The following is a 24060-nucleotide window of genomic DNA, read 5'->3' on the forward strand; positions in this document are numbered from 1 at the left end:
GATTACAATGCAAAGGAAGAGGTTTACATTCTTTAACATTGACATCCTTTCTTTAATCGATCGAAAGGAGAGATAGGTCTGATTTGCATTGTGTAAACTTGTAATTTTATGTCCGCTATGGAGCAGTTTATTTCTCATAACTGTGTGTGTCAGAGTAGGAAGGTGCTTTACATGGTGTAACCCTATGACAAAACTCAGCAGGAAGAGGATTTACATTGGGAACCCTTTTACAACTTTAATAGCAAGATGGATATATTGTGAACATTGACAGATTCGATAGAAAGGGGTCTGCCATTGTGAACTCAATTACAAGCACCAGGGAAAGGAACGTTTCATTGTTTAACAGTGAGAGACCATATTGCACATATCTGTGGATCAAGAGTGGCTAGAGAGGCCTGGCTTTCATTGTGTATATTTGTATGTCTATGTTTAGTATGTTGAAGTACTATTTTTATTTTTAAAAGTAAAAGCGTTGGCTAAAAATTGTTGTATTACATGTGGTGTTTTGCTTTGTTCCCAATCTTCAAACTACACAATTTTCCTGAGAAAACCTTGTACCATCCTGCCTCTCTGCCATGAGGTTCAGGTCCTAAGATGTTTATGTGGCGCTTAATTTGTGTTCAAGTTTATGGCGCTCACAAGCCAGCAGAGGAAAAGGAAAACCAATTGTCACAGGTGGAGCCTAGTAACCCCTGATTGCCCTGCAGTGTCTTCAGTTCAGTTCCTGATATCCCCCATGAACATGCAATTTCACAAAGTTAATTTTACTTTATATTGCTTGACGTTTGAACGCAAAGCTATATCCTGCATTCAAGACATTTTCAGTTTTATGCTTGAACCAGTCTTCAACGATTTTCTACTTTACCCAGTCGTTCTCTGAAAGCATGTGCTAAAAAATTAGTACTCGTGGAATAGGCAGAATTCCATGAATTTGAGAAAACACAAAATCACGAATTTAGCAAATTTTATAGGTGTTTTGCAAACTCATAGGTGCAACACACTTGATTCTGAACTTTTAAGATGGCAAATACATACGAACGTAATGATGCAAAGGCAAATGTGTGGTACTTCTTTCAGTAACCAGTAAATGACCGAATTGCTGTGGTGTGATTCATTCTTTTCCCCAGCATTAATCACTTAGGGGCGTATTTAAGAGCCCCTAGCGCCATTCTAACGCCACTTAGTGTCATTTTTGTGACACTAATGTGGCGTTCGAAGGCCAAAACGCCGCACCATATTTACAAAGTGGCGCAAAGCATGCATTGAGCCACTTTGTAACTCTTGGTGCTACATTATGCCTGCCCCAGGCATAATGTATGCAAAGGGGGCAGTCCCCCGTTAGGGGAGCCCAAAAAATGGAGCAAAGAAATCTAAGAGATTTCTTTGCATCATTTTGTTCAGCACTTTTAAGGCCTGTTCAGAGCAGGCTTTAAAAGGTGTCTTCCATTGGTTAAAATAAGCCTCTGGTTGCTTTTCAGGATTATAATCAACATTTTTGGCGCTAATCCTGTAAAGTGCCGGACTGGCATAAACAATTCTGATGCTAGTCTCCTAACTACCGCCATGGTGCACTGTATTTTAAATACGGCGCACACACGGTGGCGTTAGGGGGGGCGCTAAGTGGCGCAAGAAAAGTGGCGTTGCACTTTGTGCAGCGCCACTTTTCTTAAATATGCCCCTTAATGCATTGTTTTAGGACTACAACAGGGATTCCCCCACAGCTGCTGCCCATGCATGCAAATGGAGAGGACAGAGGCAGACAGGGGTTATGCTGCCCTATGCTGGTTTAACTAACGAGAAATTATTACACTTTCAGTCCCTGTGTGAAAAAGTGCTCTTCCCCACATTACATTGCAGTACAGTGATCCTGCCTACCAGCATTAGCCAGTAAGAGGAGCTCTTAGAAATTGTTGTGGAACTCCACATGGGAGGCCAGAAGCAGAGTCCCAAAGCTGTGTCTGAGACTCTGTAAGCACCAGGGGGTCCATGGTCGGGGGCTGGGACACTGATACCTGGTTATTACTGGTGCTTCATGACACCATTAAAAAACACTTGGGCAGATGATGTGGTGGTCTGTGATCCATGTAGTGGTGTTGGTTGTTGGGGGCAGCCTACCAAAGCTCTTTGAGCAATTTTCCCTAAAAGTAAATAAATTGATATCCTAGTTCGTTATTGCCTCTCCCTTCTTTGGATAGCCTCATTAGGAAAAGCAGACCGTCATGACTCACATGTAGAGTATGATTGGACGATGGTAGATGGAATGATTGCTGCAGTATTGTTCAAGAATAAGACTCGCCCACCATCTATTATTAAAAAGTACACACCTTGTTTTCAGCCATGCTCTCAATGAAAACATGAAGGGAACTGTTAAAGTCCTCATGGTGGAAAATCAAAAAATCTTCAGCACCAGTTAATTACTACCAAGAGCGTTCTTAACTCCCACATTCTGGAAAAATTATCCTATCAACAACGGTCCCACACCCAATAGAGAAGTAGCCACAAACCTATAGAAGCACTTGCACACCCATCACAGACTAGTATTCACACACTACCGACTGCACTAACACTCCTCAGAGTAGCAGTCTCACACCCCTCAGACATGAGCAACAGCACACTTACACACTATCAGAAGAAAACAAACACCACAAACAAACAACCAGTCACACACTGCAAATGGCGTTCTCACACCTTTTACTGACTAGCAGTCGCACACTATCAGGAGACCTTACACACTCCTCACAAACTAGCAGCAATGCCTCTTCATTTGTTTGTGAGGTTGTTTGTGTGGTATTGTAAATGGTTGGGAGGATGAATGAAACAATATTCATATGTGAGAATGAATAGATTCATGAGTGCCAGGTTGAGGCGTGACTGAGTACAGGGACAAATGCATGTGTGGCTGCATGGATGGAAACATCATTCATATTTGGTCATAAGCCAAGCACATTTGCTTTGTCAATACATGTATGCAGGGGCAGATTGAAGGTGTCCGAAGTGGTCTACAGCATTCCTCTGCCATTCACTTATGCTTCTGCTATTTTGATCCTTCTTTGTTGGTGCAGATTTCATTCAGGAGCCAGATGTTAGAACCTATCTCCCACCTAAGAGAACTGTGCTTAGCAAAGCTCTATACTTCCCTTCTGCCTCAGGCCTAATCCTGCTGTTTTGCTTCATACCTGTATGGTCTCTAAGGGCCAAATGTAGGTAGATTTTTGCACGTTGCAAACAGCGAATTCCGCTGTTTGCGACGTGCAAAAAGCACATCGCGATGCACAAACCCAGTTTGCAACTCGTAATTAGGAAGGGGTGTTCCCTTCCTAATTGCAACTCGCAGTGCAATGTAGGATTGTTTGTGACCGCGAACGCGGTCGCAAACCAATCGCAGTTTGCATCCATTTCAAATGGGTGCTAACCCATTTGCAAAAGGGAAGGGGTCCCCATGGGACCCCTTCCCCGTTGTGAATGTCACTGTAAACATTATCCTATGGACCACAGCCTGCTCTGAAAAAATTAAACGAAAACGTTTTTTTGTTTTTTTTTGTAATGCATCTCGTTTTCCATTAAGGAAAAAGGGCTGCATTACAAAAAAAACCTGCTTTATTGAAAAGCAGTCACAGACATGGTGGTCTGCTGTCCACAGCAGGCCACCATCCCTGTGAGGGCTGCCATTCGCAAGGGGGTCGCAAATTGCGACCCACCTCATGATTATTCAGTACCTCAATAAGGTGTTGGACTCCATCCCCATATGGCAGTGTTAGGTCATTATGATTAAAATGGGCTCATCCCCACTATAAATATTGCGCTCAATGTCATGTGACTTCTAAGGATAAGGAATGAAACATTAGCAAACATTCATTCATTCACCATGATATTGGCATTGGATTTAGAAAAAGGTATTTGAGGTATGCATAGATTGCTGGATCAAACTCTTATAGTTCCCTTGGCTAGGGGAAAAAAGGGACAATTGCGTCGACATACTCAATACACCATGCAACTCTGCCTGTTTGTGGATTCCCTGTCTGGGTCAGTTTGACAGTTGGGCTGTTTGCACCTCTCTCTGGACAGTGACACAAAGGGAGCTGGGGTGTAGCCTGCATATCCTGAAGAGCCATCTGTGCTAGGAGGGAGGGGAGGAGTGGTCACTCACACCTGAAAGGGTTGTGCCTGCCCTCACACAATGCAGTCTCCAAGCCCTGGTGTGTGTGTGGAGCCTGGCCTGGGCAACACAGGATTTCACAAACGAGAGACTTTCCTTTGAAGTAAGCCTACTTCAAAGGTCAACATAGGTATAAGAAGGGCACCCAAAACCACAGACTTTAGATCCCTTCTGGACATCAAGAGGAACCTCTGCCTGGAGAAGAGCTGAGGAGAAGTGCTGCCCTGCCTGTGACTGGGCTTTGTGGAGCTATCCTGCAGTTGCTGCTTCTGCCTGGTGAAAGGGGACAAAAACTGGACTTTGTTGTGCATTCCTGCTTGTGAAGAAATCTCCAAGGGCTTGTCCTGACCTTGCCTCCTGCGGTTGAAGTCTCAGGACCATCAAAGACTTCCCTAGCCAGCATCTGGACTCTTTGCTGAGACTCCTGCCCTAACAAGTGGTGCCCTATTGAGTTCCGGGGGCCTTGACAGGTGAAGCTGGCAGACCAAGATTGAAAATCGACGCACCGACCGTCGTGCGGGGAAATTTCCAACGCAACCTCTAAAACACGACTGGAGAAACGACACGGTTAGAAAGCTGTCTGGAGGCAAGACATAAGGGATAAAGTACCCCCTGCAGTACATTAGAAGGATATTGCAAATCATGGAGGAGTTCCATAGCCATATAGAGTAAAGAAGCCAAAGATGAGTTCCTTTTATAAGGTTATGGAACTGTGAGCCAGCCGTGGGGGCTCTGTGACAGCTGGTGGTGGTAGCGGTGTATGGCTGTCAGCTTCAGCTGGCGTAGATTGCCTCCTCTCCACCTGCTCATGGGCTGGGGGTCCCTTACCCTTCCTGGCACTGGTGGATGGCCTCTTCCCCCCTCTGCCTGCTGGTGCAGTCTCCTTCTCCTTCTTTGCAGCTGGTGCAGGCTCCTTCCCCTTCTCTGCTGCTGGGGCAGGCTCCTTCCCCTTTTTTTCAGCTGGTGCAGTCTCCTTCCCCTTTTTTTCAGCTGGTGCAGGCTCATTCCCCCTTCTGTGCAGCTGGTGCAGGCTCTTTCCCCTTCAGTATTGTTGCCCTGGAATCCTTTCCACCACGAGTAGGTGGTGCTACCACTAGGCCGGTGGAATGTTTGGCTGAGGTGCATGGCTGGGTCCTTGCTACCCTGCCCATACGTGCAGGACGGGGGGGAGGGGTAGGGAAGAGGTCAATCTGGGAAAGAAAAAGCTTGTTAGGGACATTGGGGCGGGAAGAGGGAGGAGTAATGAGAGTGGAGGATGAGGGAATGGTTGTTGGAGGTGTTTGTCTGCTGGATTTGGGTGTAGGTGCATGGGCTGTATGCTGTGTGAGGTGGATGACTGCTGGGTGTCGAGTGCTGGTGTTTGTGTACTATAGGGGAGGAGGGACAGACACGGTGGGAGAGGACACAGGGGACGTGTGTATGGATGTTGTGGAGGTGTCTGCCAGTGAGGTATTTGTTCTGCTTGGTGTGGTGATGATGCTGGTAGTCGATGATGATGTAGTGCATGCAGGTGTGAGTGTGGACGTAACTGGGTGGGAGGTGGAGGAGGGGGAGACAGTGGAATGAGTGGATGTTGTTGTGTCTGCAAATGAATGTTGTTTGTGTGTGTGCCTGTGGGATGAAGTGTGGTGCTTGTGTTTGCCTGTGACACTCTTGGGTGTTGTCTTATGTGCATGCTCGTCTGCCTGTGTGCTTGGGATGGGTTGGGGTTGAGGAGAATGGGACTGGGAAGTGGTAGTTGGAGGGGGGACGGTAGAAACAGGGACAGCGGCTGCCATCAGAGAGGAGGCCAGAGCCTGAATCGATCTCTGCCAATCCACCGCGAATGCCCTCCAAGAATGCATTAGATTGCTGCATCTGGGCTGCCAGCCCCTGGATGGCATTCACAATGGTTGTTTGCCCTACACAGATGGCTCTCAGAAGGTCAATAGCCTCCTCACTCAGGGCAGCAGGGCTCGGGCAACTCGCTGAGGGGCTACTGGGAGGGCGGTGCTGGTACAGGGGTGACGGCTGCAGCTGGGGTGGTCACAGAGGTGTCCTACACCACCAGGGAGCTCTAGAGTCTGTATTGTCCCCTCCAGTCTCCGCCGTGGTGCTCCCCTCGCCCTCTGTCCCATTGGTGCCCTCAGCGTCGGTGGACTCTGCCTCCAGGGTCATGTGAGATGCAGCTCCCTGTGTCGCCGGTGCATATGCTCCTCCACCAGATGATGCTAATGCAATTAACGACAGGATGACAAAATAAGAAAGAGGGGGAGAGAGACAAAGGATACACAGTGTCAATGACTGGACCAACACCACCATTGGTGTACACGGCACCCTCACACACAGGGAACAGGCCTACGCACTATGCAAAGCCCTACCAGTGAAATGGCTATTCAACAAGGAATGAGGAGGGGTACACACCACCAACTGCAGCACAGCTGGGATATACGTAGCCCTGCCCAGTATTGAATACTAACAAGCTAGGTAAGCAGTATTTCACAATCAAACCCTTAGCTACCAGAGGGCCTATGCTGCTATGTCTGGCCTGGCCCAGGGACACCCACTGACACACAACCACCTCCCAGATACCACCCCTCCAGCCGTGAGTTTCAATGATAGCCACTATACTCACTCCCTTGTGGCTGCTGTGATGCCCTCAAGCGCCCATCCAGCTCTGCATAGGACTGAGGAATAGCAGCATCCCAAATGTGATGTCCCAACTACAGAGCCACAGGGTGTGGCTAATAGGTGAGCCCTGGTTCCCACCCAGTATATGTTTGTGTATGCCTATGGTGTTGGCCATATAGGATAGTGTGTGGCTAAATGTTGTCCCTCAATATTTGCAGGTGACTCCAGTTACCCAAACCCATCATGGCTGCTGACCCCTGTGAGAAATGCCAGGACAAGGGCAGAAGAAAAGTATAATGAGACACATGGGCGAACCAGAAGGATCATTGAAAGGACCTTTGGCCTCCTGAAGGCCAGGTTCCGGTGCCTCCATCTAACAGGTGGATCCCTGTGCTACTCATCCAAGAAGGTCTGCCAGATAGAAGTGGCATCCTGCATGTCGCACAACTTGGCCCTCAGACGACATGTGCCTTTTCTGCAGGAGGAGGAGACTGGAGATGCCCTTGTGGCAGCAGTGGACCCTGAGGACAGTGAGGATGAGGATGAGGATGAGGAGGCAGAGGATGAGGATGTGGACAACAGAACATCTGTGTTCCGTCAGTACTTCCAATGACACACAGTGAGTGCAACTTTACATTTCTATTACTTTGGTTGTATTCTTTGTGGCATTGCCATGTTGGCATTTCCCACTTCTTTGCCCACTTACTGTTACCTCTGGATATTCTCTTTGCAGATGTTGGTGATTTGACAAATTCTCCTGGTGTGATCACAACAGCCAGCTACAGGTCATTCATTCTATGCTCATTCTATGTACAGTTCATTTGCAATGGTTGTAGCTGTTTCAATCAATACATATTTGAAATACATGAAATACTCTAATTCGAATTTTATCCAAGGGTGTTTATTGTAGTGCTAATATATAGAGGGGAAAGTGCAATGGGATGGGGTGATGATGGGGGAAAGTCCGGGGTATTGTTCAAGTCTGTTTGTAGCACAGGTGCATTGTCCACGGGGACATAGGAAGGGGAGCAATGGCAGTTCAAGGTGGACAAGGTGACTGAGTGGGACACAAGGGGGACAATCAGGAGAGTCTCATTTCTTGGCGGTGGTCTTGGCAAGTGTCTCTGGCTTCTGTCTGGTTCACAGGGAATGTTTGCAGGGTCGTTCACCTTCTGCAGGGGGAGTGGTGCTGGTGGCCTGTTGGTCCTGTGGCAGGGCCTCCTGGCCACTAGCGGCAGCGGAAGTGGAGGGCTGTTCAGATGACTGGCTAGTGGCAGGGGCCCGCTGGTGTGACACTGCCTCCCTCATAATGTTGGCCCTGTCTGCCAGCATCCCTGCTATGGAGATCAGGGTATTGTTGATGGCCTGCAAGTCCTCCCTGAACCCCTGATACTGTCCCTTCTGCAGCCGCCTGTTCTCCTGTAAGTTATCTAGGACCTCCTCAGTGAAACGGAGGTGCCTTTGTTGTACCATGGGTGTTATGTGATGTGATGTGTGTTGGTGAGGGTGTGTTGGGTAATAGGTTGGGGTGTGTGATGTGGAGTGCATGAGGGGTGTATGGGTGAGTGGTGTGTGTGTCTAGTCACAGTGGTCTTGGTGTCAGCCTGGTGGCAATGATTTGTATTCGGAAAGGGTTGTGGGTACTGTGGGTGTGTGTTTTATAGTGGTGTGGGTGTGGTGTGTGTTGTTTGAGTTGTCCATTGTGGTGGTGTTTTGTACGTGGGTGTCCATTCTGAGCACGGCGGTATGTACTGCCAATGTTTTACCGCCGTTGAATGTCTGCCATGGTGATTCGTGGGTCATACTGTGGTGGGTGTTGGTATGTTGGCATAAAGGTGTGGGTTTTGATACCACCAGTTTATCACTGACTTTTGGTCTGGTGGATTTGTGTATGTGGCTGTATTCTGTCGGATTGGTGTGTGTGTGTGTCATAATATGGTGAACAGATATGTGCCACCGTGCGGTAAGTTGGCGGCCGTCAGCGTGGCGGTAAGCGGGATTTACCGCCAGTGTCATAATTAGGGTCTTGATCTTTTGTGGATATTCCGTTAGGGCTTATGTATAACAATTTGGGTTTTGTACAAAACATATATTTAGGAGTGCATTGGAAAAATGAAATTTTAATAAACACCCCACCACTATTGATTCATATGGTGTTTTTGTGATATGATGCATGGTCACATATCAGCTAAGTTAGTCAGTAATTTTATTAGTGTACTTTCTTCAGGAACAGTTGTTTGCTTTGCATTGCCTTACCCAGTCTCCTGTGTGATTATTGGAGTTCCCTTGAGTTGTTTAATGGTGAGCAAATATAGGTGCTTCAGAATCATAGTGTTGAATTGTATAATGTCCCCTGTAGGTTATGTTCAGTAGTGGTTGGTTACCAAAAAGCAAAAGCAAATTGGTTTTAAATATCGTTCTCTCTACGGGCACACACCTGCACAAACGTGTCAAGGTTTAGCCATTATCTCCTCAAACTATTTCTGAGACGCAATTGTGTGTTGCGGTTACCAGTTCCTATGTATGGAAAATCGCACCTGGGAAATCGGAGCTTTTTCAGATCAGACCCCAAATCTTTGAAAGCAACTGCCTCTACAGATTCGTGCAGTGTTTTCTTGTGAATCTTTTAGGAAAGCATTGACAACCTGGAATTATATGAAAGCTTTTTAATCTCTGTTTCCTGTCAAATAAATTAGCTTTAACTTGCTGCACCTTGAAAATTTGGCGATTAGCGCTTTAGAAGTAGCTAACCACATAGCACAGCATAACGTAACAATAGTGCATAACATATTTTTGATTTTTCATAATATAATTTTGCCACTTTGCGTCTGCATTATAATTGTGAACATATTGATGCATGGATTACATAATTAATGTAAAATGGGAGCAGTAACTGGCAAGTCCGTAGTTCCACGGTTTTCCTAGTCGCATCAAGTTCTGGCTTTATAGATTTGGGTTGTCTGGCAGTGGGCGGCGTCCTGTGAATTTCAGTCTTCTGAGGGACTTTGGCCAGTCCATGAGGAGTCCCAACGAGCCTCCTAATATCACTTCCCTCCAAAGAAGAACAACAAGAAACTACTTATCCCAGGCCCTCTCTGCTCTTCAGTCAAAATGTAACCCTTTGGGCAGGATTGGCTGTTATGCTACCCGGGCATTTCTCTGGTAGGCTGAAAGCTAGGGCTCGGCATTCAGATCTGGCTGGGCTGTCACAGCCCAACGCTCCCCCATAACCCCATTCTAGTCACAGATTCCTTCAGTATTTGGCTGGGTTATTTGACATTTTTTCAAGGGCCCATTTGCTTTCCAGTATGCTACTGCTATCCCAGTGGCCTTTTCCCACACACACAGAGCTGCACCTGGACCGACTTATGTATGGGGCAGCTGAGAGCAGTTTGTGTTAAGTGTAATGTTGTATATGTGTGTCCTTCTTATTCATTGCAGCTTGATTGCTTTATCCTTGTTCCGATTTACTTTTTCTTTGATGATTTAGATGTGATTTCCCATCAACTAAGAACTAACTTTAAATCTGACAGCTAATTTTCTAAAATTGAACAGCATGTTTATTTGTATAGGGCACACTGCAAAACCTAATTGCACCTAGGCTCGTAAGTAGGTGTACTACAGTACCTGGTAAAAGAGTGAGAGAGTGCAAACAATATATAGAATTATAGATTGGTAGCCGTAAATTATTGCGATGTTTTTTGCACCTCGGGGTTCTGAGTGACATTATCTAGACAAGCGTGAAGTTTGATTTGTTTGTGATGTCACTGAGTATCATCTGTTCCTGTTTTCAGCTGCTATGCCTTTCCTTCCCGATCAAAATGTAAAAAAAAACAAAAAAACTTTTGCTAACGGTAACCAGCCCCGACCATCTTACCTGCCTTCCTTCCTCCTTCTGCAGCTGTTCTTCTGCTTCCATTCAAAACAGACAAGCAGCGCTTTGCTGACGGCTCTATGAGAGTCCTATCAACCTGGCCTGGAAGTCAACAATGACGTAGCAATAGTAGATAACGAGTTTTGTTATCAACCATTGGTAGGTCCTAGTAGTGATTTACCACATTTCGAATCTGGTGTCAACGATAGATGCTTCCTATGGAAGCTATGCATAACACATACAATTATAGATGGGCAACAGTAAATTAGGGGATGTATTTCATAGAGGAGTTCTAAGTGACATCAAATAGACAAGGGCAAAGCTCGAGTTGTCTATGTTGTCACTCAGAAAACCGAGATGAAAAAATCCCCATAATTTATTCTTCAACCATCTATAATTTTGTTATGTATTGCCTCCAAGATCATCTGCTGCTGCTTTCAACTGTTACGCAGTAGCAGAGGAGTAATGGGTGAGCCATACATAACATAACCTCTGTTATGTGTTTCCTATCCCTTCTTACCTGCCATCATTGACCAGTCCCCACCACCTTCTCTGTCTTTGTCCCCCTACCCCCCGCAGCTGTGTTTTCTGCTTTCATTCAAAGCAGACAAGAAGAGCCGCACTGACAGGCTCTCATAGAATCCTGTTAGTCTGGCATGGAGGGCCTTTATGACATAATAGGGGGTAACCAGTTTAGTTATCAAATGTTGCTATGTCATAGCAGTGGGTTATGAGATTCAGAAACTGAAATAAACTATAGAGGCTTTCTATGAGAGCGATACATAACAACAAAATTAATTCACTACACCTGTGATTGTGTGATACTTAATTTATGAAAAGTACATTAAAGTACACCACAGTACATTTCAGTAACTACTATAGAGTAAGCTTCTTTACAGTTATTGTGAGAGGTGCAAAAGTGCTAAGGTCATAAAATAAATTTTTCCAATATTCATTTGAGGAACTCAAAGGAAGAGTATTCACAAGTGGTGTGCCAGCACTACAAATCTCCTGCCACCTTTGTTCTTATTTCTATATTTTGGTGTGATGAAGAGTCCTGCGTCTGTGAAGTGGGCACAGGTGGGGGGCGGTTATCTTTAACAAGCCTTGGAATTCTATCCTTCATTACACTTGTAGGAAACCAAGGAATCTTCGATTTGATTGTTACATGAATAATGAGCCAGTGGAGGTGTTTTAGTTCAGCTTCTATGGCTGATATGTTTTGGTCCAAATGAGGGAGTCAACTATACTTTGAGATTTCTGTTGTCTTTTAATCCAGTATGCTGGGAAACTGGTATATAATGCATTGCCGGAGTTAACTAACGTATTTCTTGCTAACCAGTGGCTTTCTGGTGTAATGAATGTAAGTGTATTGGAGCTTAGTTTCATTTAAAAAATGTGTCTTTAACTACTGGTACACTCTGAATTGAGGCTGAGATCAGCACCTCAGATGACTCCCAGTTTTTTATTACTTTTGATTTGATGGGAAGACATGGGCCAAATAATGTGAAAAGGTCCCAGAAAGTACAGTTGAAGGAGATGTTGAAGGACCAGAATGAGGATTTTGGTGTTTGAGCCATTTGATTTGAGACTATAGTTGCCCATCCAGGTTTTAAATGGGCAGAAGTCTACTGGGTATGGTTGCCACTTGGTCAGACTCTACTGATGCCCTTAAATAGATGTTGGTGTTTTCAGCATAGGTGTGGAAATGATGGTAATTGGTATGGATGCTCAATATCAATTTTATTAAATTGTATCAGCAACAAGCCTTACAATAATATAAAAAGTACACATCAAAAAAGACAAAAAATTCATATGAGCCCCATAATCGCTATTTAAAACATAGTGGCAACAATCCCTCTATTCATAAAAAGTCACATATCCCCAAACAATTAAAGATAAATAATTGATTTAAGAACGACTACCCCCCGCAATTCACATCTTGGTAGAAGGGCAGCCCTTTGTCAGTACCTATCCTCTACTCGGGGGGGAACCCGGAGGCAAATAGCTTGTGATCACAGTATTTTATATTAGCAGTAATAACTCACATAGCTACTGGGTCTTTTAGAAGGGAGAGAGGGGCCCTAACATTAGTGTGGGAAAACCATTATTTCATCATACCGCTATCGCCTAGGGCCCTATTAGATCTTATAAACATTTTAAAGTTTTAAAAATCAGCCACCACTAGTTTGGCTGGCAATTCCCTTAGCCTGGGCCAAGTAGCCCATATGTAAGAGGCAACCAGGTTATGTTCGCTCTTATTACCCTGCCTTGCGCAGAGTGCAAATGCAGTTTATGTGCAATTTGCTCCACTAGCCTTAAAAAGAGGGAGAAGTCACCGGCGCCTTGCCTCATCAAATTTCTTGCAGGCCAGGGTGAAGTGAGCCACATTATCCACCTCCCTAGGGTGCACTTATAAAACTCCAAAACTACCGGCATCCTACGGGTACGGACCAGGTAGCCTCTTAGGGGCAGTACTCCCAGCCTGTATTTCATATAGAGAGTCTACTTCAATTCAGGATACAACATATCCAAGTAAGACTGGGGAGCTGGGTCAAAGACGTTGTTAAAATAATAGTACATAATTGAATAAGGCCTGAGTTCCTGGTACACCCTCATTCTTAGTGTGGTCCCAGTATCGATCTTTTATCAGGCCCACCATATCCTTGGTAACTCTACCCGGATTCACCCATAGGCCCTTGAACCAAAGGTTCTCTAGAGTCTTTTTAAAATAAGCTCCCCAGGAACATCCCCTAGAACCACCATGCGTGGTGACTTCTTCCAAAGTTTCTAAGTACACTGCTGCCCTAGGGTTGCGCACTACCCTCACCCAGTACAATATTGGCCTTCTAGCTGCTAGTTCCGAAATCGGTGTCAAATTTAGTTCTGCAAAGAGAGCTTTCAGGGGAGTTCCTGGTCCCAGCTGCAATAAGGTTCTCAGAAAATTATTCTCGGCAACCTGCAGCACTCTAACATTCGTGAATCCCCAGAGTTCCGCTCCATAGAATGCCGCAGCCACTGCTTTTCGAGCAAATACCTCCAGGATGATGTTAACACTACGGCCTCCAGCCTTATACTTGAATCTCAATATTGCCATAACCGCTTGTTTAACGGCTATGGCTGCCTTCTGAACTTGACAGTCCCAACTTACGTTCTCAGAGAACCGCACCCCTAGATAATCAAGGTGCTTGGTAACCTCAGTTGGGGCATGGTTAATCATTAGCTTCCTCGGTAGGCAAAGAGGCAAGGTCATCCCCATGGTCTTCATGCAATTAATGGTTAATGATTTTCCCTCATAGTATTTCACAAAGCGTGCAAGGAGCCTACGGACCATATTTTAAGTGTGTGCCATAAGAACTGCATCATCCGCAAACAATAATATTGGCACCCTCCTACCTGCTACAAGGGGGACATCTAACTGAACCCCTAAGATGAATTGAGTCACATAGTTCAAAAAAAGGCTTAAGAGTAGGGGTGCCAGGACGCAGCCCTGCTGTACACCCTTTTGTACCTGGAAGGGGTCTGTGCATTCCCCACCCATCCCATACCTTACTCTAGCCGTGTTGTCCGTATGCAATGATGCTATAGCTTTCACTAGGGAGGCATCAACCCCAGACTTAGCAGTGACCTCCATAGTTTACCCCTGTCTACTGAATCAAAGGAGGCTTTCAGATCTATAAAGAGCAGGTACAACAAGCACTTCTTGATTACAGTAAATTTATATGAAATCAGGTAGAGACGAATGATCTGGTCGATGGTTCCAATTTGGGGACGAAAGCCCGCTTGCACTTCTGTTAACACACCCTGGGCCTCAACCCACCCCTGGAGGCGATTGAACTTTCCCTAGGACCCTCCTGGCCCCGTCCAGCAAAGAGATCTGCTGGTAGTTGGCAGGACATCCTCGATCGCTCTTCTTATAAATCGGAACAATGACTGCAGAACACCAGGACTGCAGTACTATGTTCCCCTCCATGGCTGCATTGAACACCTTGGTGGGTATTTTTGCCCAGTAAGAAGATGCCATCATAATAAAGGTCCACTGGCACCATATCTGGGCCCAGGGCCTTATTCCTCTTCATTGCTCCCAGTGCTCCAATTACCAATTATTACTAGTAGGAGGGGCATCAAACGTGGGGGTACTATATAGTGTGCTAAAATAATCAACCCAGGCAAGGGGGCCTATGCAGGTTTCTACATCAGTCACGGCCCCCTTCTCCACTCTTGCCACCAATGCCCAGAATCTTTTTGTGTCGTCATCGTACCGTGGTCAGCGGTAGTTTCTTTGAATTCAGCCCAGAGTGTACTTTGGTATGCCCGCTTCTTAATTCCCAATAGGTGCTTATAGCCCTTTCTCTGTGCTCTGAATTTCTCTTCACTAGCAGCGCTAACATAGCGCTGGGATAGGGCAAGTGAGACCTCTATTTTTACCCTTATACACTCTTCATCAAACCAGCCTTACGACCCGTCTGTCTTTTTCTACTGTTGTCACATGGCTTAGATGTTACATGTTTAGACCACAAGGCCCTCAACTCCCATTATCATTGCGTCATATGCCGCTAGGATTAGGGGGCTGGCAGTGGGCAGAGCATCTGAGAACTAAAAAATTTACAGAGACAGTACAGACACCAGGAAAGGAGGTGGAGGTTCTACCAGAACCCGGAGGAGAGAGCCAATCTTAGGGCTCAGCTGGAGAACTATAAATAAGCAATCAAAAAAGCTAAAACAGAATTCTATACCCGTAAAATTATAGATGCAGAAAATGGGCCCAGAGAACCCTTTAAGGTGTACTCTTACTTCTCCCCCCTCCACCCCGGTGCTGGAGAACTCCTTGGAGTTTTGCCAAAGGGTTGCTGACTTTTTAAAGAATAAAATTCTTCAACACCATGCCAACTTCAAGCAGCCCCCCTATGGAGATGAGAGGGGAAGATCATGGAGCAGCTCCGGTCCAAGATCCTTGCCCAAAGCTTACCTGTTTTTCAATGTTACAGGCGCCTAAAATCAAAGAACTCCTAGGGGGATTGAAATCAGGGTCCCCTTTGGACCTGTGTCCTCCTAGGATCCTAAAACTAGTTCCTGATTTGATTTCGACCACCCTTGAACCAGTCTATCAAGAAATTTTGAGGGAAGGACGCTTCACTCCTGCTTGGAAGGAATCCATTGTAATTCCTCTCTCTAAGAAACCAGGAAGGGAACCCAATGATTTAAAAAAATCTACGCCCCATCTCCTTGCTTCCTGCAACAGCTAAACTACTGGAGAAACATCTCAATACTGAGCTGGCTAGTTTTTTTCAGACTAGTGGGGTCTTGGACCCTCACAACATGGGTTCAGGAAAGATCACAGCACTGAATCTGCCCTGGTCTCTTCTACGGACATGACCCGGAGGAAAGTTGATCAGCGGGAAGGTGCCATTTTGGTACTCCTGGATCGCTCCGCGGCATTTGATACTATATCTCCACATCTCCTTTTACAACGCCTTCATCAAGCAGGTGTCAGAGATAAGGCACTTAATATTTTAGAGTCTTTCCTGGTGGATAGATCAATCACGGTCAGCTGCAGAGAGTTCAGGGCTCTTTCATTTCAACTTCCTTGTGGGGTTCCACAAGGATCATCACTCAGCCCCACCTTGTTTAATGTATATGTGGCTCCTCTAGCCAGACTGATCCATTCATTTGGATTTCAAGTGGTATCTTATGCCAATGACACCCAGTTGATTATACCGGTTAACCAGAACTGGGAGGAGGTGGCAGGTAGATTTCACACATGTATGAGTGAAATCAATAATTGGATGAGTAACAATTGGCTGAAATTGAACGGAGAAAAGAAGGAAATTCTCCTTTTCGCCCTGCATACCAATATATGGGGCAATCGCTGGTGGCCTAAGTCTTGTAATGAATGCCCTGCCCATCAAATTAACAGCACAGTTAAAAATTGCTACTGGTGTCTGAAAATGTTAAAGAAAATGATTCCCTTTCTTCAAAAAGAACTTAAAAGTCGGGTGACCTTAGCATTAGTGATTTCTAGAATTGACTATTGTAATGCGCTGATGCTTAACATCAAGAAGGTCTCTCTTAATCGATTACAATTGATTCAGAATGCGGCGGCTCACTTAGTTCTGGAACTACTGAGTTTCTCATCGGCTAGCAGTAGTTTAAGGCAGTTGCACTGGCTACTGGTGGAAAAACGGGTTACATTTAAGGCACTCTGTCTTACTTATAAGGCTTTTCATCAGGAAGGCTTTACTTATTTAAGCTCGACTTTATGGCCTTACCAGTCAGGACGTCAGCTCAGACCGTCTGCACTGGCAATTATATGTATCCCTCGTTGCCTTACCGCCAGATGGGGGAATAAAGCCTTCTCAGTTACAGTGGCAAGACTTTGGAACTCTCTTACACTTTTCATCAAGACTTATTGACAGTCGCACAGACTTTTTTCAGGTCAGAAGCTAGATTGGTGCGGTCCAGGAGGCAGCTGTTTTGTACATAGGCATGCAGTTGGGTTGTGACTGCCTTTTCTAGTACTTTGCAGATCCTTGTACTTTGCCGGTCAATGTGACAGCAGTGTTTGGGGTCAGCTGAGTCAAGAGTTGGATTTATTGAGGAAGTAGGTACCCAGTGAGTGTTTCAGGATGTTTGGAACTTTTCTGTTTTTAGGGAGCTGTTTATAAATGGAGTCACAGGTGAGGCAAGCATTTCAGCTTGGATGTCAATGACTATAGATGGGTTTGGCTCACTTGAGTCCTCACTGGGTCAAAGGGATTGCAGTAAAGATAGGATTTCATGGAGGTACGAGGGAGTGAATGTGAAGCAGTTGTTAAGTTGGTGAGGTGGAAGTAATGAAGTGTGTGAGGGTGACATCGGCTCTGATTTTTGCTGCAGTTTCTGGATGAAACAATGTCATAGTGTGTTGCATAGCTCATGGATTTGTGGCATGGCAGCAGAGGTTCATTGGGAAGATAAAGTTTTGTGGAACTTTATACGGCTTTTGTACAGTACATAACAATATCCTGTTACACTTGTCTTGAGGAAATTAATCCCGCACTTTGGATTATAAAAAGATACTATGTTTCCCACCTCTTTGTTTCTAAATTTGTTTAAAAGAAACACATTTGTACTGACTATGTTAAATAATGTCTTCCATGTAATCTTTCCAGAACAGATATGTAGGAAATTGGGTTACTTACTGGGGAGGTGAAACCGTACTCAAGCAGCAACCCCAATTCTTGTCAGCATAAGGTCACAAGCAAACTCCAAATTAAACTATGCTCAACCACTTGGTGAATTGGCACAGAGTAGTCAGGCTTAACTTAGAGGTAATATGTGAAGTATTTAATAAGCAATTCAAACAGTAAGAAAGTGAAACACAACACAAGACAAACCCCACACCAACTTAGAAAATTAGAGGAAAATTTAATAAATACTTTAAGATCAAAACCTGCAAAAATGCAACCACTAGAACTGTGGTTATGCAGTTTTAAAGATTTGAGTGAAACTAACCCCAACTGTGGTAATCTCGTCATGCTAGACCATGACAAAGTTACAAGTTCAGGCTGACCGTGTTGGAGTGCAGACTGGCTGCAGGGATCCAGTGAAGCCCGCTGAACAAAGTACCTTAAATCCTGATTGCGGAGCAATGGGTAGTCCTGTGTCTAGGATGCGCAGTGTAGCCGAGGCGATGTGAGGTCCTTGCAAAGAGATGAGTTGCGCACTGATGGTTCCAGGAAGCTGCAATGACGATGCAGGGTCCTTGGATGGAGATGGGTTATGCAAGGTGGTTTCAGTGACCTGCGGGAATGCAATGCGAAGTCCTGTATAGGGTATGCACTGTGCAGTGGTTGAAGTGTGGAGTCTTGTGAGAAGATGAGTCACACTGCATTGGTTCTCTTGGGACCACAGGTGGGCTGGCAGGGCACCTGTGGGCACACTTCCAAGGGTCCAGGACTAGTGTGGCACCACTTAGGAGGGCAGGACTCACAGTTGTCCGAGTCAAGGCATTGAGCTCAAGGTTGTTCTGTCTCTGAGCCTCTAATCAGGAGGCCAGCCAGCTATCCCTTGGAGTCACTCTGGTGGTCCTGGGTCCACATGACAGCTGTGCCCCTTGTTCAGTCAGAGTGGTTCATCCTGCCAATGCCTACCTTCATCCCATTGCCTGAGAGAAATACACAAGGACCAACTGCCAGCTACACCTACAGGCAGTAAGCACCAAATGGTTAGAGCAAGAAAATGCCAACTTTCTAAAAATTCCATTCTCAGAAGGTTTTTAAATTACAGTTCTTTAGACACCAAACTCAAACTGTCTGCCTGCTCCCAATTGAAAGTTATCACTTATTAAATGTAATAAGGTAACCCAGGCCTTGCAGTAGTGAAAATGAATTTAAGAGTTTTTCACTTCCAGGACATGTGAAACTTAAAAGTACATATCCCTCTTTTTAAATATGCTGTCCTCTGCCCTCTAGGCTGTTCAGGGCCTACCCTAGGGTTGACTTTTAATAAGAAAGGTTTGGGGCTGGAAGAAGGTTCATTTTGCCAGGTTGAATGACAGTTTAAAACTGCACGACAGCCTGCATAGCAGGCCTGAGACATATTTTACAATCAGCACTGCAGGTCCACTAGTAGCATTTAATTACAAGCCCTGGGTACATGTGTTGACACTGTACTGGAAATTTACAAGTAATTTAAATGTGCCGCATGGGTATAAGTTAATTCTACCATGTTTAGAGGAGAGAGCACAAGCCTTTAGCACCGGTTGACAATGATAAAAGTGCACAGAAGGCCAACAAAAACGAATTTAGCAAAAATGGGAGGGTTGAAGGCAAAATGTGGGTGATGCTACAGAGAGGGCCCTGTCCGACATCTCTATAAATTAATCCACCCCCCAACCAAGATGAACTTTTGGCAACAAAAGCTTTGTCACCACAATGGTTATAATGGATTGTGCATATATTGTGCTGCAGCTGACATCTAAATAGGCTCGTTTGTCAGAAGTGAACTGATTTTTTTCTGCTGATTCACAATAACAACTTGTGAATGTGTTTGAAATAATCAATTCCGATGCACAGAAAATTACCAACTTCAAGGAGGAAGAGATCAGGATGTATTTGTCAAAATACAAAACCTTTTTTTTATCATTTCAGGCAAATCTTGGAGCAACAGCATCAACAACAGCATCAGCGTCAGGAGTCGTTGGAAAGGAGGGCATCTACTGCAGGCAAGCATTTCTGTTTCAAATTTTGATTTGTGTTCCAATGTGCATCCATATCTCACTCTACATACACCGATTCTAATGAGCTTGAAAAGAGAACTCCACATCTTTAATAGTATTCTGCCCATTTAAAAAATAACCCTAAAATGTAGTATCAGTATGAGTCTCCAGAAAGTCAGAAATGTAACTTGGTTTGCTCTCACAAGTGATTTAGTTTGCCTGTTATTAAATTTGTCCAGCTTAAAGTCCAAGATAACCATTGTTCCATTTATTAAAGTGAACTAGATTCTAATGGAAACATTTTCTTTCTGCAAAACTCAAATATTTATCCGCAAATTGATATAAAAATAATAAAACAGAATAGTGGAGTTTGCGTTTAGGCATGTTTTTCAAGGGAACTCGTAAGTGGCTGTTTGTTTGCTGCCCTGCATTCCAAGTGATGTTCTTCCCTGCAGTGAAACATTCAACAGCTCTTCTTTAAAGGGGATGCTACATTTATGTAGTTGAAATGTAAATACTACAGATTACTTTTAAACAGGCATGCATAGTTTAGGTCCCTCCATTAATACTCTTTTCAACTCAAACCACCTTTAGTTTTTTCACACTCACTTCACCTGAGTGGTAGAAATCATCCTTTAAATTCAAACTTATTTTGAAGAATTCAACATTTATTGTATTTCATTGGTTACTCAGAAAACCACGCCTGAGGAGATTTAAGTGACTTTCACTGGTAGTAGCAGTTAAGGGTTTATTTATTGTTTTTTGATGCAGGGCAGCGCAGCAAGACACTTTGCTTCACTGCCCTGTCTCGAAAGAAAAGGGCAAGAATGCGTTGTATCGATCAGATGCCACACATTCCTGTTCTCTTCGACTGCGCTGGCACACAATTGGCTGCCTTGCGCCAACCCTGGCACCCTTATACCATGGTGCAAGGGAGTCTGCGTTGCAGGGATGATTGCTTTTGTGCAGAAAGGGACACCATCCTGCACAAAAACAATCAATGGTGGTGTTTTCCTCCTTCTGTGTGCTGCAGAACACAGCACACATAGAAAGAGGAAAAAAAACTGGAGAAATAAAGTTATTTATCCTCGTTACACCTCCCCTGGGGAGGCGTAGGCTTTTGACACATTCCCAGTTTTACAAATCCTTGTAAATATGGGAATGCATCAAAGCCCATGAGTTTTGCATGGGAACACCTACTGCAACGCCCCTGGAACGCCTCTCTGACGCAGAGTAAAGCAATGCAGCAACTTGTTGTGCATTGCCTTACTCCATATCTACACGGCTATGAAAAGCCACGCAAAGTGGCTTTGTGTGGCCTTGTAGATGTGGGTCTGCAGCCTGCGCCGTACTGATGACACAAGCTGCTTGCAAATATATATTTTATATTGAATTATATGATGGTAGTACATTTTTATCTGGTTAGAGTGAATTCCCACTACAGCTCATTCCACATTATTTTATAGCAAGCCACCTGTAAGATCGCTACCCATGCATTTTGAGTTTGAACATAGAAGTCTAATCAAGAAATCACCCAACGCTTTTTTTTTTTTTTTTTACACTTTCTTATAAATGTCATTTTCTGAAACTTGCAAGGTTATTTGGCACTTTTATTATATGAAGACTGCAGTATTTTACATTTTATGATAGTAAGACGGCGACATGTAACCAATTTACAAGCTGTACAGCCCACCATACCATGCCATATGACTGTGAAATGTCATAAACAGTTGTGCAAATGAATTAAGTACATACATGTTTTTGATTTATAAATACATTTGAGGAATACTTTAAAAAGCACTTCACAAAAACCTGTGCAAAACTACTTTTATTCATACCTTTACATGAATAAGCTCCAACTAGTTACAAAACAATGACATTAAGTGCGTTTGCTGTTTGCATGTCAGAGTGGAGCACTGCATTAAATATATGAACTGAGAATGAAGTGGGCATGCAGATGCATATTCGCTGAACTTGTGTTGTCAAAGCTTCTGCATTACATTGTAGTGTAAATGTATTGATTGCTGTACAAGAATGAAGTGATCTAGTGTTTGTTTCTGTGATTCATGGGTTGTTTTTGATGTTGCTCCCACTAACTCCAGTGTTAGCGCTTTTCAATGCACAAATTCAGAGCCCATAGAGAGTTATTTGGCAAATGGTAAAGCACAACTGAGGCTAGTCATCAAATGAATACATTTAAATATCATGAAGCACATTAGGCTCCGCAAGGAAGACAGAGTGGTCAATGTTTGATAGCTTGAAGGTTTATTAAAGGGTAAAAGGTTTACAAATTAAAATCTTCAAATTAGTTGTCAACCAATAATCAACACGTGAATGCATTTAATGATTATGAAGTTCAAATCAATCAAAATCATATCAGCAAAAAGGTAAACTAATAAATCGTCTTAAAATAAAGGGTTAAGTAAATCAGTGCCCCCATAAATAGGGCACCCTACTCTACTAAGGCGAGGGAAAATTTCTCAAACTTTCTGAATTCTAGTCTACATTGCACTAGGTTAAATCACACAATTCTAATATTTGCTACACCTGCATGTGTTTCCAGTAAAATGTTCTAATCACGTTAGAGTATAGTAATAAAGTCTAAGGCTCATAGATTTCTTAGACTCCTACACAATGACGTTTCTGTAAGCAATCTTCAATCCTGCAATTATCTGCAGCAAACAAGATACATTGGACCAGCCTGTCCCCTGCAGGTGCACTGTCACAGCCCATTGAAACATTCTGCAATATTCACATAAAGGAAACAATTTTACATGAGAAAGAAAACAAGGACGCATCACATTTGTTAAAGATGAATTCAGATTCTCCTACAATAAAGAAATGCACACGAGAAATGAAAAAAAATGTCAAATAGACATGAGGCATTTTAAACACAGGCCTATATTAACTATTTCTAAACAAATTACGCCCAAACTCAATAGTGGGTCGGGGGACTGGGAGGAAAATAGTGGGCTGCCTACATTTGCAACCTCCCTCACATTATACAATTTACAAAAAAGGCAAATGGGACATACTCAGGTCACAATAGATTCCCCACTTCTGGGAGTCCCTGTGGAACTTGATGATAACTTGTATTAACATACCACTGCATTTTCTATTGGCGGGTCGGCTTCACTATAAAAATAATTGGGAGCATATATGGATGAGGGTTGGAGTGGGACCCACACAAGTAGCAAAAATAAAAAATCCCAGGAACCTTCACTAGGAAAAACCTTTATTTGATTATGAGGTTTACAGGATGATTAAAATATATATATATATGTTCGATGGCATGTGTAGCTGCAGATACACATGCTGTGCACAGTCCGCCGTCTGGTGTTGGGCTCGGAGTGTTACAAGTTGTTTTTCTTCGAAGAAGTCTTTTCGAGTCACGAGCCCGAGGGACTCCTCCCCTTTCGTTTCCATTGCGCATGGGCGTCGACTCCATCTTAGATTGGTTTTTTTCCGCCATCGGGTTCGGACGTGTTCCTTTTCGCTCCGTGTTTCGGGTCGGAAAGTTAGTTAGAATCTCGGAAAAAATCGTCGGTATTGTTTCGTTCGGTATCGGGTTAGTTAGCACACATCGACACCGAATCTTGAAGAGCTCCGGTGGCCCTTCGGGGTAATTTCGATCCCCCGGCGGGGCCTGGTCGGCCCGACCGCGTGCGACTTCAAGACTGATGGAACGGACCCCGTTCCGATTCTGTCCTAAATGCCATAATAAATATCTTTATACGGATCAACATTTGGTCTGTAACGTGTGCCTGTCCCCCGAGCACAAGGAGAATACGTGCGAGGCCTGTCGCGCGTTTCGGTCGAGGAAAACGCTCAGAGACCGAAGAGCCAGGAGATTGCAGATGGCGTCCACGCCGACAGGACAACAACGGTTCGAGGAGGAAGAAGAAGAAACTTTCTCCATCCAAGAGTCGGATTCCGAAGAACTCGACGCCGAAGAAACGTCAACCGTGAGTAAGACGTCGAAACAAAAAGCTCACGCAAAGACTGACAAAGCCCAGGGGACGCCACCGCCAACAGGCCATGGCTTAACCCAAAAAGTAGGTGACCGTCCATCGGCACCGAAAAAGGGCGGACTGCTGCCGAAGTCATCCGACTCCGGTCGAGATACAGGCACGCAGCACTCTCGGCCCCGAGAGAGTGGCGCAGACAACATTCGGCACCGAGACAGCGGCACCGAGATTGGTCGGCACCGAGAGGGCACGA

The 24060-nt window shown here is 44.5% G+C and overlaps 1 protein-coding gene across 4 annotated transcripts in view; it reads left to right on the forward strand.

Moving 5' to 3' along the window:
- EVL (Enah/Vasp-like) overlaps positions 1–24060 on the forward strand; it is a 403985-nt gene that overhangs the window by 311568 nt on the left and 68357 nt on the right. For all 4 annotated transcript variants that reach the window (XM_069208320.1, XM_069208318.1, XM_069208322.1 and 1 more), the window contains exon 5: positions 19772–19845. In XM_069208320.1, coding sequence (XP_069064421.1) covers positions 19772–19845 — 74 coding nt within the window. The remainder of the gene's footprint in view (positions 1–19771; positions 19846–24060) is intronic.

This window comes from Pleurodeles waltl, chromosome 9, assembly GCF_031143425.1.
Source record: "Pleurodeles waltl isolate 20211129_DDA chromosome 9, aPleWal1.hap1.20221129, whole genome shotgun sequence".
Lineage (NCBI taxonomy): Eukaryota > Metazoa > Chordata > Amphibia > Caudata > Salamandridae > Pleurodeles > Pleurodeles waltl.